This window comes from Nannospalax galili, unplaced genomic scaffold, assembly GCF_000622305.1.
Source record: "Nannospalax galili isolate Female #2095 unplaced genomic scaffold, S.galili_v1.0 scaffold54, whole genome shotgun sequence".
NCBI lineage: Eukaryota > Metazoa > Chordata > Mammalia > Rodentia > Spalacidae > Nannospalax > Nannospalax galili.
This window is the reverse complement of record NW_008341028.1, coordinates 6,064,447-6,079,246: the sequence shown is the minus strand read 5'-3', so window position 1 is coordinate 6,079,246 and position 14,800 is coordinate 6,064,447. Positions and strand designations below refer to the sequence as shown.

At 36.9% G+C, this 14,800-nt stretch overlaps 1 protein-coding gene across 8 annotated transcripts in view; it reads left to right on the top strand.

The window, feature by feature from the left end:
- The window catches only part of Dennd4a (DENN domain containing 4A), a 148,976-nt gene that overhangs the window by 37,027 nt on the left and 97,149 nt on the right, over window positions 1–14,800 (top strand). For all 8 annotated transcript variants that reach the window (XM_029565000.1, XM_029564999.1, XM_029565003.1 and 5 more), the window contains 4 exons: window positions 1,991–2,240; window positions 8,685–8,754; window positions 10,225–10,394; window positions 12,563–12,804. In XM_029565000.1, coding sequence (XP_029420860.1) covers window positions 1,991–2,240; window positions 8,685–8,754; window positions 10,225–10,394; window positions 12,563–12,804 — 732 coding nt within the window. The remainder of the gene's footprint in view (window positions 1–1,990; window positions 2,241–8,684; window positions 8,755–10,224; window positions 10,395–12,562; window positions 12,805–14,800) is intronic.

Here is a 14,800-nt window from a genome sequence, read left to right as displayed (position 1 = left end):
TTTTTTGGTCTTTTGGAGACAGGGTCTCTCTGTAGCCCCAGCTGGCCTGGAACTCACTATGTAAACCAGGCTGGCCTGGAACTCAGAGATCCACCTGCCTCTGCCTTCTAAGTGCTGGGATTAAAGGCATGTGCCACCACACCTGGCCATTTAACATGTTTTTAAGGTTCATCCATATTGTAGTATATGCTAATACTTTATTCCTTTATATGACCAAATAGTATTCTGTCAAATAGTTACACTGTAATAGAGGTTGTCACCAATTGATGGATGTTTGAACTGTTTCTACTTTTGAGCTATTGTGAATAATGCTTTTATAATTACTCATGTACAGGTTTTTTTTATGTGTATAAGTATATGCCCTGCATGTATGTAAGTGCACCCCTGTCATGCAGTACCTGCGGAGGCTAGAAGCGGGTGTTGGATTACCCTGGAACTGGAGTCACAGATGGTTGTTAGCCACCATGTGGGTGCTGGGAATTGAAACCCTGGTCCTCTGCAAGTGCAGCCAGTGCTCTTAATCACTGAGCCATCTCTCTAGCCCCTATGTACAGGTTTTTATGTAGACATATTTTCTTTTAATATTTTTTTAAGTGGAGGGAAGCTGTTTAATTTTCTGTTGCTTTTGTTTGGGGTGTTTGTTTGTTTGTTTGTCTTGAGACCTAGTCTCCCCGTAGCTCCAGCTTGCCTAGAACTCGCTATGCAGACCAGGTTGGCCTGGAACTCAGAGATCCACCTGCCTGTGCCCCCGAGTACTGGGATTAAAGGTATAGCCACCATACCTGGCTATGTAGGCATATTTTTGTTCTTCTTGTGTATATACCCAAGAGTAGAATTGCTGAGCCTCATGATAATTCTGAGTTTAACCTTTTGAGAACCCTTTAACCATAGCACATTCCCACCAATAGGGTGTGAGGGTTCTAATTTTCTTTTACATTCTCCATCACATTCATATTGTTTTGTAATTATATCTGTCCTAGTGAATATAAAATGGCTTCTCATTGTGGCCTTGATTTGCAGTCATTTGATGGCTAATGATACTAAGCATCTTTTCATGTACTTATTGGCAAGTTTGAATATCTTTTGAGAAATGTCTATTTAGATCCTTCATCCATTTTTTACTTGAGTTGTCTTTTTATGGTTGAGCTGTAAGAGTTCTTTACAAATTATTAATGCAGTTCTTCATTAGGTATATGATTTACAAATATTTTCTACTGTTCTTTATGATATCAGTTGAAACCAAAAATGTTTTGTGTGTGTGTGTGTGTGTGTGTGTGTATGTGTGTGTGTGTTTGCACATGTACAACTGAAAGTCAGAGGGCAACTTGCAGAAATCTACCCTCTTCTTCCATCATTTGAGTCACAGGAATCTCACTCAGGTTGTCAGGCATGGCAGCAAGCACCTTTACTCACTGTGCCATCTGGATGGCCCAAGTTTTGATTTTATAGCTAAGTAGTACAATGCTACCTAAAGTAACAGAGTTAACAATGCAGTTAGTGGTAGTACTTTAAATAATTCAGTTGTATTTATCTTCTCTGTGTTTAGGAGTCTATACCAGAAGTATTAAAGATTAAAGTATGCAAGAAGGTGCTAACCATTTGAGCATGTAACTTTTTATATTATTTTAACTTTAGTCAAAGTACAGGTTGCTTTTCTCAAAGAATGTACTTGATTTTTGGAGAATATAGATAAATAAATATATGAACAAACAATAATTAAGTAGAATTTCAAACATTGTTTTGTATTTGATTATTGCCATTCTTTGATTTATATTAACAAGTGCAAAGGTTTACCTGAAACTTTTCTTAAATTATTTAAAATTTTAATAGGGAAACATCTTTAATATAGGACTGTGCAATTCACACTTTAAGATGTAAAATATTTTTACTACATTGCTGCATTTTAGGATGAATGTGATGCCTCAGAATATTAACCTTTCAGAGTTGAGGGTACATTGTGTATTTACTTTTTTTAAAAATTATGTTTTAGGGTATTATATGACTGGAAAGAAAGATTAAAACAGGGCTGTGAGATTATTCAAAGTACTCCCTACGGACGCCCTGCGAATATTAGTGGCAGTACCTCATCACAAAGGATCTATATCACTTACCGAAGAGCCTCTGAAAACATGACTCAGAATACCCTGGCTGTCACAGATATATGTATTATTATACCCAGTAAAGGAGAAAGTCCACCACACACATTCTGCAAGGTTGACAAGAATCTCAATAACAGTGTGGTAAGTAATTCTTTTGCTCTAATAAAATTAGTCACTGATGAGAAGAGCATAGTTGTAAATCTATTCTTTAAAAACAAAACAGTGGGAATTGGGAGATAGCTCGCTCAGAGGTTAAAAGCACTGGCTGCTCTTGCCAGGTTTGAATCCCAGCACCCACATGACAGCTAACAACTGTCTGTAACTCTAGTTCCAGAGGATTTGATGCTCTCTCTGTCCTCCTCAGGTATTGTACAACATGGGTGCACTTACATACATGCAGGCATAGCACTCATACACATAAAATATAAATAAATACCAAAATAGCATAACAGATTTGAAAAGTATGTGTTTAAGAATGTTAGGTATTTTATTGTTTTAGAAAATACTTTAGTTGTATTTCACAAGAAGTTGGGTAAAAAGGTTTCTCCTTGTCTTCATCCTGGTCCTCATCCTCATTCTCCTCCTCCTCCTTTCTTTCTTCCCCTTCCTTCTCTAACTTCTTCTAACTTAAATAACTTTTCCCCCATACCACAAAAGCAATAAGTTAATACCATGTCTGCCTCCACCCCTACCCCTGTCACTTGTGTAATGGATCCATACATACATAACTTTATGGACATGGCTTTGGCAATTTTTCCTTTATGTGCATCATGGGTTTTCTCCAGCATGCAAACATGTTACAAGAGCCCCCATATTTGTAAAACTCTTTGGTTCTGTATTACCCCTCTCTCCCATTGTCCCATTTCATTGCTCTTTACAATAAAACTTTTAAGAGTTTAGTATAGGGTTAGGAATGTAGGAGATGTAGTTCAGTTGGCAGAGTACTTACCCAGCATACATAAAGCCGTCCCCATTTTGTATGGGTTCCATCCTCTGCACTGTATAAACTGGGTGTAGTGACACACACCTGTAATTCCAGTACTCAGGAAGTAGCAGCAGGAGGACCAGAAATTCAAGGTCATCCCTGACTGCATAGCAAGTTCAAGGCCAGCCTAGGCAACCTGACTCTGTTACAACTCCCATCCCTGCAAAAAAGAGTTGAGTATATTTTGCCCCATTCCTCACTTGGACTCTTTCCAGTTAAGTTTTTTTAGTGCATCATTCCACCAAGATTTCTCTTGCTATTAAATCCAGTGGCCAGTTCTCCATCTTAGGTTTTCAGGTTTTGGCATAGATGCTCATTTTTTTTCCTTGTGGTAACAGAGGTAGGAAGAGATGAGGCTTTGTCCTGTATACTTGTTTATTTTCCATCCTGCCTCGACAATCATTCCCTTTCTGCCTTTGGTGATTCCTTCCCATCTTCCAAACTCCTATGCAGTGGCATGCCCTGGGATTCAGACCTCAGTGCATTTATCTTCATCATTGAAACTTATTCCTTTGTTGATCTAATTATTTTAATACACTGTGTGGGTGACTTCTAAATTTATGTATCTGACCGGACCTCTCTAATTTATTGTCTCTTCTTGGTTATCTTACCTAATTCAGCACTTCAAATCTAACACAACCAGTACTGAACTTTTATTGTACCTATTCAAACCTTGTTAGCGCGACAGTCTTCCTTGTCTAATAAATGGAAATTCTACTCTTACAGTTACTCAGACTAGTGAATCTTGGAGAAATATTAGCCTTTCTTTTTTCTTTTCTACTTCTCATAAGTTCTGTAAACTATGTTGACTCTAATTTCAGACAGTATCTTAAATCTTTTGCTGTTTGCTTGTTTATTTGTTTTTTAAGACAATTGACCTGGAACTCACTCTGTAGACCACACTGGCCTTGATCACAGCGATTTGCCTGCCTCTGCCTCCCTTGATCACTTCTTAATGACTTCAGTGCTATAAGCTTTGTCCAAGCCATAATAGTCCTTAAACTTTTTTACATTTATTTATTTTGGATGTGTGCGCGTGCCTATGTATAGAGGTCAAAGGACAATTTGTAGGAACAGTTCTCTCCCACTCTATGAGTCCCAGGATTGAACCCACTTCATCAGGCTTGGTGAGAAGTGCTTTCACCTGTTGAGCCACCTCTCTGGCCCCATAAGAATTTCTTGGGGGTACTATCATGGTAGTCTTCAAATTCACGAGTCAGGGAAGCTTGTTCCTTAAATAGCTACATAATGAATTCTATTTTCCAGGCTAGGTAGTTTTGGTTCCATATTCATCTTTTTAAAAATTTAGGTAGCCTCAATTAAAATTGCAAAAAATTTTAGTCGTTACTTTGCACACATATATGAATTATCACACTGCACCGTATGTATTATATGTCAATTGAAAAACCATTCTTAGATCAGGTTTTGGGGACAGAACTTGAGCTAAATTCAGAGCATGGTTTGCCAGCTTCTAATCTAACTGATCACTGCTTCTGCTGTGGGTAGCCTTTTTTTTTTTTTTTTTTTTTCCACAGCAGCAAGGGATCTTTTTAAAATATGAACTAACTCCTTTTATCCTTTGCTTAAAACTCTTAATAGATCCCTATTTTGCTCTCAGTAAAAGTTAAAGTCTTTCCAATGGCCTTAAGACTATGACTGATCTGTAATTGTCTTTTTTTTTTTTTTTTTTTTTTTTTTTTTTTTTTTGTCTTTTTGAGACAGGGTCTCCCTGCAGCCCCAGTTGGCCTGGAACTCACTATGTAGACCAGGCTGGTCTTGAACTCGCAGAGATCCACCTGCCTCTGCCTCCCTAGTGCTGCTGGGACTAGAGGCGTGCACCACCACACCAGGCATCTGTAATTGTCTTTGTCTTCATTCTTTTATTGCTAATTTAGGTTTAAAAAGCAATGCAAGCTGGGCTGTTGTCAGTTGAAGACTTCTTAAATTAACTATATGATAAGTTAGAAATCACTGTAATTTTAACGTATTTCTTTGGCTATTGTGGAGGTTGAGCATCTTTTAATGTATGTAGTTCCCCTCACCCACCCCATACCTGTGTAAAACACAATCCAAAACTGCTAGTGACCCCTCCCCTATATTCTTTGGGGTTTTTTTTTATTATGTCTATTCGTGTATGTCTATGTGTGGGTATGTTCACATGAGCACAGTTGCCCTTAGAGACCAGAGGCTTCCACTGGACCTGGAGTTGCAAACAGTTGTGAGCTGCCTGATCTGGGTGCTGGGAACAGAACTCGGGTCCAGTGCAAGAGCACCTTGTGCTGTTATTCACAGAGCCATCTCTCTAGCACCTCCCTTGGATTTTTAAGTAACATCTAACCCTATATGTACTATTTTCCCCTACATATATGTACTTATGATTAAGTTTAACTTATAAATAAGATACAGTAAGAGATTAGTAACAGTAACTGATAATAAAATAGAACAATTATAACAATATTCTGTAATTAAGTTGCTAATGTCATTACTCTGACACTTTGGGGAGAATGTAGGCATTGCTATTGCTACCAAGTGGGTAATGGACATATAGCATATGTAGCAGATGTATTCTAGACAAAGAGATGATTCATGTCCCATGCAAGATGGAGCAAGTAGTACCAGTCCTCGTGATAAAGGCCATGTAGGTTCAAACTTACAGTTTAATGAGGAGAGGCTCACAAGGCCCCACTCCTAGCTGAGAACCTATTGGCAGTTGATGGCTGCTGGGGATGGGAAGGTCATTTTTCTTTGAGGGTGTGGCCACTAGTAAGCTGCCTATGTGCCAGTGAATGGCCCGACAGCCATACACATGCAGGTAACACTAATTCAGTTTTTTGGTTTTGTTTTTTTTTTTAAGAAGAGGACATGAAGTTGGGAGGGGAATGTGTTCAGGGAGATTCAGGGAGGGTTGGAGGGAGAGAGGGGGTATATACGATTAAAATATATTATATACATGAATAAAATTCTCAAGGAATAAATAAAAATATTATGTTAAAAGGCCGGGTGTGGTAGCACACACCTTGAATCTCAGGACTCGGGAGGCAGAGGCAGGCAGATCTCTGTGAGTTCCAGGTCAGCTGGGACTATAGGGAGACCCTGTCTCAAAAAGACCAAGCAAACACCAACCAAAAAACCATATAGGTATAAATGTTAAACTAACCCCCCAACACCCCATAAAAACCCCTTTTCTAAGGTAGACTGAGTGTATAACTCAATGGTAGAAGACTTATCTAGTATGTGGTAGGCTTGGGTTCTAGCTCCAGCATTGCAAAAACAAACAAAAGAATACCAACCAACTCCCCAACCCAAAATTTATGAGTTGTTTATTCTGGAAGTCTTAGTTTAATATTCCTGGACCACAGTTTACCACGGGCAACTGAGCTATGTAAAGTGAATTGTATAGATAAGGACTATTGGATATAGCAATTTTGAATGAAGATTGCAGCATTAAATGAATGTGCTATGATTTATTTGTTCTATCTTCCACTGTACAACATTGAAATTCTGATTTTTAAAAAACATTATATGCCAGCTGTTATTGATGTAACTAAATCTTCCATAAGATAAGTTACTGAATGTGTGGTATGTGTTGTGTGGCCTTCTAAGTATTCATTCACTCAGCTAATCCTCTAATTTCCCTTGGTAGATATTTTCCCCACATTTTACAGAGAAGGAAATTTGAGAATCAAAGAAGTAGCTATCTTCTCATAGCAATACCGTCAATAAGTAGTTCAAGCAAGATTCAACTCAGGCTGTTGCACTCCAGAACAAATGCTCAGCATTGTTGTGTTCCCTGCTAATTTCCTTATTGCATGTCCTGTAATTTCTGGATTCAAATATGTATTTACTCTTGAGATTTTTATTCAGAAAAATTATAACCAGTTTTTGTTCCTGCTAATTAAATATTTTTATAACTTTGCTAGCAATTACATTTTTAATCACCAATTTCAAATTTATTTTTTTCTTCAAAAATGAAAATCAGAGTGTTCTTTAATTTTTTTTCAATGTTTTTTTAAATCAGAGTTTTTCCAAATTTAATTTTAATCATCTAGATCAGATATTATTATGCTATAAAACTAGAAGCAGTGCACACATCTGTAATCCTAGCACTTCAGGAGGCTGAGGGAGGAGAGAAGCTGCGATTTCAAGGGACTTTGGCCTACATAGTAAATTATTCAGCTTGGGATATAGAGTAAAACCTTGTCTCAAAAATAAGAAGTTATAATTATTTAAATTAGTATTTTGCTAAAGTCTACTTTGAGTATATCTTATCATTTATCAAGTTTTTATGGGAAGTTTATTTTTATTTTTTATTTTCTTTTTGAAAACTATTTTTATCTTATATGTATGAGGGGTTTATTGTTTGTGTTTTATTTTTGTGGTTTTGTTTTTTGTTTTGGGGGGGTTGTTTGGTTGGTTAGTTGTTTTTTGTGGGTTTTGTTTTTTGTTTTTTGTTTTGGTTTTTTTTTTTTTTGGTTTTTTTTTTTGTCTTTTTTGAGACAGGGTCTCCTTGTTAGCCCCAGCTGGCCTGGAACTCACTATGTAGAGCAGACTGGCTTTGGACTCACAGAAATCCACGTGCCTCTGCTTCCTGAGTGCTGGGATTAAAGGCATGTACCACCATGCCTGAGTGTTTTGCCTGCATGTATGTAAGTGCAGCTGTGTCATACAGAAGAAGGCATCAGATTCCCTAGAACTGGAGTTACAGATGATTATTAGCTGCCATATGGGTGCTGGGAACTGTACCTAGGTCCTCTGAAAGAGCAGCCAGTGCTCTTAACCAATGAACCATTTTTGCCATTGAAACTAAACCTAGAAGTATTGATTTTCTTTTTTCCCCTGATGAAACAGTAGTTCCAGTATTGTCACAGAGCATGTATTCTCACTGCAGAGAATAAAGAAACATTGTAACATTGTCGGATCAGTGTATACACTCCAGCCAACCTGCCTGAGTTTGAACCCTAGATGTAGTGCAAATTCCTTGACTTTTTGTGCCTCAGTTTCCTCATTCATGGAATAGGGGTAAAGTGATGCTCTATAGCATAAGCTTGTTTTGAAGAATTAAATGAATTACTATTTGTAAAAACTGTAGAGCAATGCCTAGAATACAGAATGCTTTATAAATGTCAGATATTATTAGTTACTCCTTAGTTAAATCTGTTTTATACTTTTTGTGTATTTAATATTTAGAGAAGAGTTTTTAAAAATTGTGTCTAGTTGTTAAACTTTTCTTTTTAAAAAACATTACAGAAAGAAATAGATGGTTATTTTCTTACTCTCCAACAAAGTATCATTGTTGATCATTTCTGTCCAAGGTTGGGACTTAGAATAGAGTGGTAAGTTTTTGTGATTTAGTTTTATTTTTACAGGGTCAAATTCCCCATGTGTTAATGCTATTGTAAAAAGGAAAATCGAATTTCACTTCTGAAAGAAAAGTAGGCAATGACTCCACTAAAATGCTGACAAAATAACAGATTGAGATTAGCTAGCAGGAGGACTGTCTTACTACACGGTAGCTAATGCATACTGGAGAGCTCAAAGAGAGTCTGTTCTTCTCGAATTACTGTCTATTACAATTGAATGTTATTATTTTTTCTCTTTAGTGGGGATCTGCAGTGTACTTATGCTATAAAAAATCAGTGGCAAAGACTAACACTATATCTTATAAAGCAGGTAAGCATAACTCTTCAGGAAATCTTTTATGCAGAAGTATATTATGGGGTCCACATGGTTAAAGACAAAATCTGCTTATAACCATGTGACATGCGGGATATGATATATCAGAATTGATTGATGCTAAATCTCTTGATTCTCAGTTTTATCTTCATCCATATGTATTTGGATGCTGTAGGGAAGATTACTTTGAAAACCGATGGGGCTTTTAATCCTTAGGTCTAAATAATAAGTACATACCAATTGTCTTTAACTTTTAAACCAGTGGGAAGTATGCAAAAGATGCTTCTTTAATATTTATGTTAATTTAGTAAAATTTATAGTAATATTGCATGATGATGAATAATATTATGAACTTATTTGCAATTTTATGGTTCATAGTTGAAATTTTCAATTTTCAGAGACCTCAAAATGTTAAACATACTGATCCTATTTGTAAGATATCAGATTCTGCCTTTTAAAAAATATTTTTAGGACTGGAGGGATAGTGTAGCCATTAAAGGCTAAGGCTAGCAATTAAAAAATATTTTTTAAATTAGAGTCCTAGACTCTTTTCTCCCTTAATTCATCAGTGTTTCTGTACTTACTTTACAGCTGTACTGTTGCATCATGACCCAAGAGAGTAGTACACAGTTAACTGTAGATCCTCAGGAGACCTCACTGGCTGACTAGCACGTAATTAGAGAACCTTAGTTTATCTCATTCATTTCACCTTACAGATGAAAAAACCTGAGTCCTATTTGTTGAGAATCACAGACACATTGGTGGTAGATTTTCAGATTCAAGCTGTTCAGAGTCCCAGTTTATCATTTTATTTTGTTTTATGACCCATGATGGTTTCTGACTAACTTAAAGGACTTCAAGGTCATGGAACCCCATGATATGCAGATAAGGCTCTGTTCCTAGGTTGTGTTCAGTAGAAGATATCTGTACCAATTTCATGACTAGACTAACATGACATCGTGGGCCACTTGAAACCCTTACCTTCTTATAATTGGGGACTATTAGAAACTGAGTTTGAGTGATACCATTCTGATGACATTGTAATCTGGCACTGCTTTTTATAGTCTTTTATTTGTGTTAGAATTTGCATATACACTCCTAAGGAGTGTATATTTTAATGTATATAAAGGTCCACCAAGGGATAGTTATTAAGAATCAATAAAGTAGATATATGCAAATAACCATACTGAAATACATGCTTTAAGGTAGTATGACCATGAAGTAAATTGTTATTTGTGTGTGTGTGTCTGTGTGTCTGTGTGTCTGTGTGTGTGTGTCTGTGTGTTTCTAGAAGGTTGTCTTTTTCTTATTGCTTCTAACCTAGCCTGTGTAGATGACGCTACACACTGATAAATGTTAAATGGCTAACAGTTACAATCCTTGAAGATTAAAGTATATGATGCATTAAGAATTATAAACACCTACATTCAAGAAATAATGACCTAGTATTTCCCATTGCTTTGATAGGTCTGATTTGCAGATATCCTCAAGAGGATTATGAATCCTTTTCACTTCCAGAATCTGTTCCCCTATTTTGTTTGCCAATGGGTGCAACTATTGAATGTTGGCCACCAAAAAGCAAATACCCTCTACCTATATTTTCTACATTTGTGTTAACTGGAGCCTCAGCTGAAAAGGTACTGGTTTTTTTGTTGTTGTTTTGGTTTGGTTTGGTTTTTTGAGAGGTCTCACTAAGTAGCACTGGCTGGGTTGGAACTCACTTTGTACACCAGGCTGGCATCAAACTCAACAGAGATCAACCTGCCTCTGCTTCCTAAATGCTACCACACTCAGCCCTGTATTGAATATTTTAACAAACAGTATTTACAAATTTCTTGTACATTTTGAAGTCATAAACTTTATATCTGCAAGGAACAGTAGAAAAAAAGATAACTAAATTGAATCAATTATACATTCTTCTGTTTGATTGATGTAACTATATCTAGAGACATTGGAAAACAGAATTTTCATTCTGTCCCACCCTCCCAAATGCTTTTTGGTTAATATTAGTCGAGACTTTCATCATCAAGTGTTGATCCTTCATTGGTTTATTTTCTGTGATAGAAAAGCTTTGAAACAATATTAAAGGCACTTTAAATATATAACAACATAATTAGAATCATAGTAGACATTCCCCTCTTTTATGTTTTTACTCGGGATCAAACCCAGGGCCTTGCACATTCTAGATAAGTGCTCTACTGCTTAACTACATTCCAGCCCTAAAAGTATAGAGTTATATAGTTGGAAGGGAGTTTGGAATCATCTAGACTAACATTTTAATTGTATGGATAGGAAAATCAAGGTAGACGTAAGTGTTCCAAGTTCAGATTTTCCTACTTTCTACTAAATAATTTTCAAATATTTTCTTACAGAAAATATTGATGTAGTCTTTTAAATATTTATTTAAATTTTTTGGTCTTTTTGAGACAGGGTCTCCCTGTAGCCCCAGCTTGCCTGAAACTCACAGAGATCTGCCTGCCTCTGCCTCCCAAGTGCTTGTACTAAAGAAGGCATGTGCCACCATGCCCGGCTTTATTTATTATTTTTATTTTATCTATATGTGTGTATTGCCTGCATGTAGGTAGGTGCACACATGTTGTACAATGCCCATGGAGGTAAGAAGAGGGTGTCGGATCCCCTGGAACTGGAGTTACAGACAGTTGTTAGCCACCATGTGGGTGCTGGGAATCAAACCTGGGTCCTCTGCAAGAGCAGCAGTGTTCTTAAATGTTGAGCCATCTCTCCAGCCCTCATACAGGTTTTTTTTCACATTTTTGTAAATTTGTTTGTTTTTGAGACAGTGTCTTGCTATATAGACCTTGCCTTGAACTTGCACAGATCATCCTGCCTCTGCGTCCTCAGTGCTAAGATTACAGGCATGAGTCACCATATCTAGCCATAGTTGCCTTTGCTTTCTTTTTTCTTTTTTAAGATTTATTTTGGTGTGTGTGCATGTGTTTGTGTGTGTGTGTGTGCACGCTCTAGCACATGTGAGTACAGATGCTAGGAGTTGGGGGGGCAGAGGCATTGGAAAGATTCCCCTTGGATCTGGAGTTATAGGCAGTTGGGGACCACTATGTCAACCTATGTTACATAAGACTCTCTCTTAAAAATAATAATGGGCTGGGCATGGTGGCGCATGCCTTTAATCCCAGCACTTGGGAGACAGAGGCAGGCAGATCTTTGTGAGTTCGAGGCCAGCCTGGTCTACATAATGAGTTCCACGACAGGTGGGGCTACAAGGAGACACTGTCTCAAAAAAAAATGCTGGTATTTCTCCTTCAGCGAGGCTTTCATGAGTCATGTCATTTTATTTCACACTGTTCCTGTGAAGTCATGAAACTAAAATAAATACAGAAGCTGGGACTAGCGGGGCATGCTGGCAATCACAGTAACGGAACTGGGAGGTGGAAGCCGGAGGATCAGGAGTTCAAGGTTACTCTTCGTTCCATTCTAGGTTTCAGGATAGCCTGAGCTACATGAGACCCTATATCAAAAACAAACAAGCAAATAAATAAATAAATAAATAAATAAATAAATAAATAAGGGCTGGAGAGATAGCTTCAGTGGTTAAGAATACTTTTCCAGAGGAATGCTTTTCCAGAGGACCTGGATTGGGTATCCAATTTCTATATAAAATTAGCACAATTACTAGGAAAGCAAGAGTAGTGATATTACTGCTGTGTTCCTAGTTCTTGGCGCCTCACCTGACACGTAGGAAACATCCACTAAGTATTTGACTGATGATGAACATTTGAATAAATGATAGAAAGTATATTTATCAAATACATTACTTGTCTTACAGGTCTATGGTGCTGCTATTCAGTTTTATGAACCATATTCTGAGGAGAATCTTACAGAAAAACAGAGACTTCTTTTGGGTTTAACATCTTTGGCAGATGGAAAGTATGATAGTTCCAGAACAATTCACACTAACAAGTGCATCTGTCTTCTGTCTCACTGGCCATTTTTTGATGCATTCAGGAAGTTTCTGACTTTTCTGTATCGTTATTCCATCTCTGGACCTCATGCCCTTCCAATTGAAAAGTAAGTTAAAAGTTTCATGGGTTAAAATTTGGCAGAACTTTCTGTGGTATATTTTTACAAGTAATTGTGTAAATTTTATATGGAAATTGGATTTCTTGAGAGTTATTTGATATCAGCATTTAGCACCAAAAAAAGGATTGGAGGGGTTTATTTGAGAAAAAAAAAGTTTTTTTTTTCAGGTAAAATTTCACCTTTTTGTTTATTTATTTATTATTTACTTATTTATTTATTTATTTTTATGTGCATGAGTGTTATGCCTGCATGTATGTAAGTGCACCCATGTCATCCAATGTCCACGGAGGTCAGAAGAGGGCGTTGGATCCCCTGGAACTGGAGTTACAGATGGTTGTTAGCCGCCATATGGGTGCTGGGATTCAAACCTGGGTCTTCTGCAAGAACAGCCAGTGTTCTTCACCACTGAGCCATCTCTCCAACCCCTAACCATTTTTTTTTACAGTCTCATTTTAAATAATTTTATTTTGGCCAATGAGTATTTTTACTTATTTTGGAACAAGTTATTTGGAATAAATGTTGAGAATTTAAAAAATACTGACATGAAGTTTATAGATTCAAATTTGGTAAAATATTGGAGCTGGTTTTATTGCAGTGTTAGAGATCAGACCCCAGGGCCTTGCACATGCCAAATAAATGCTTTACATTGCTGGACATGGTGGCACACGCCTTTAGTCCCAGCACTCAGGAAGCAGAGGCAAGTGGATCTCTGTGAGATCCAGACCAGCCTGGTCTACATAATGAGTGCCAGGCCAGCTGAAGCTACAGGGAGACCTAGTCACAAAAAGACAAAAAAAAAAAAAAAAAGCTTTACATTGAGATGCATCCCCAACCTGAAATACTGGAATTCTTAAACTACATTTGTAATTTTTTTTTTTTTTTTTTTGGTCTTTTCGAAATGGTCCCCCTGTAGCCCGAACTGTCCTGGAACTCACTGTGTAGACCAGGCTGGCCTAGATCTCACAGAGATCCGCCTGCCTTTGCCTTCCGAGTGCTGGGATTAAAGGTATGTGCCACCATGTCCAGTCACCACATTTGTAATTTTTAATGTATAATTAAGGTATTATGAATCTTTATAGTTTTCCTTATTTATATATCATGAATTTAAAAGAAAAATTAGATGAAAACATTCTGGTTTTCATTTTGTAATTTTAATGATTTACTTTAAGATCACTAAAACACCAATAATATTTCAGGCAGTAGGACCTAGCACAACGAGTATATAAATATCTCACTGCCTATTTGACTGCTGTCTTTAGAGGTTCATGGACTTTGATCTCTGTTACTTTATGCCATCTATCTCATAAGATCTTCTATGCCCTTTGGTAGAATTTGCTGATTCTAATGACTCTTGGGAAGTAATACAATGATCATAAAAGCATTCAACATACAATATTACTCTAGTTATTCCTTGCTCTTTTCTTCTCTTATTTTTAGTAATCTAAAACTACATTTCTCAAAATTTTTGGTGTTAGGACCCCTTTAAAATCTTATGAGAAAGCCCCAGTGAGCTTTACTAATGTGTGTTAATACAGTCTATTACCAAAACAGAAGTTATAAAACTAATTTATAGTTTTTTATTTTAATTCATTTAAAATTTAATAAAGTGGGACTGGAGAGATGGCTCAGCGGTTAAGAGCACTGATCGCTCTTGCAAAGGACCTGGGTTCGATTCCCAGCACCCACATGGCAGCTACAAACCATCCTTAACTCCAGTTCCAAGGGGAATACAAAGCCCTCCCAGACCTCCATGGTATTGCATGACACGGGTACACTCACATACATGCAGGCAATACACTCATACACATAAAATAAAAATAATAAACAAATTTTTAAAAGTATTTATTTAATAACCACATACTTAGATGAAGCATTTCATTACAACAGCATTGACATATTCAATAACAATATTCTGAGCTAAGATGCATCTCTTTCAAAACTGGCTGTAAATTTTTAGGTTTACAGTTGAATTATTACAGTTATA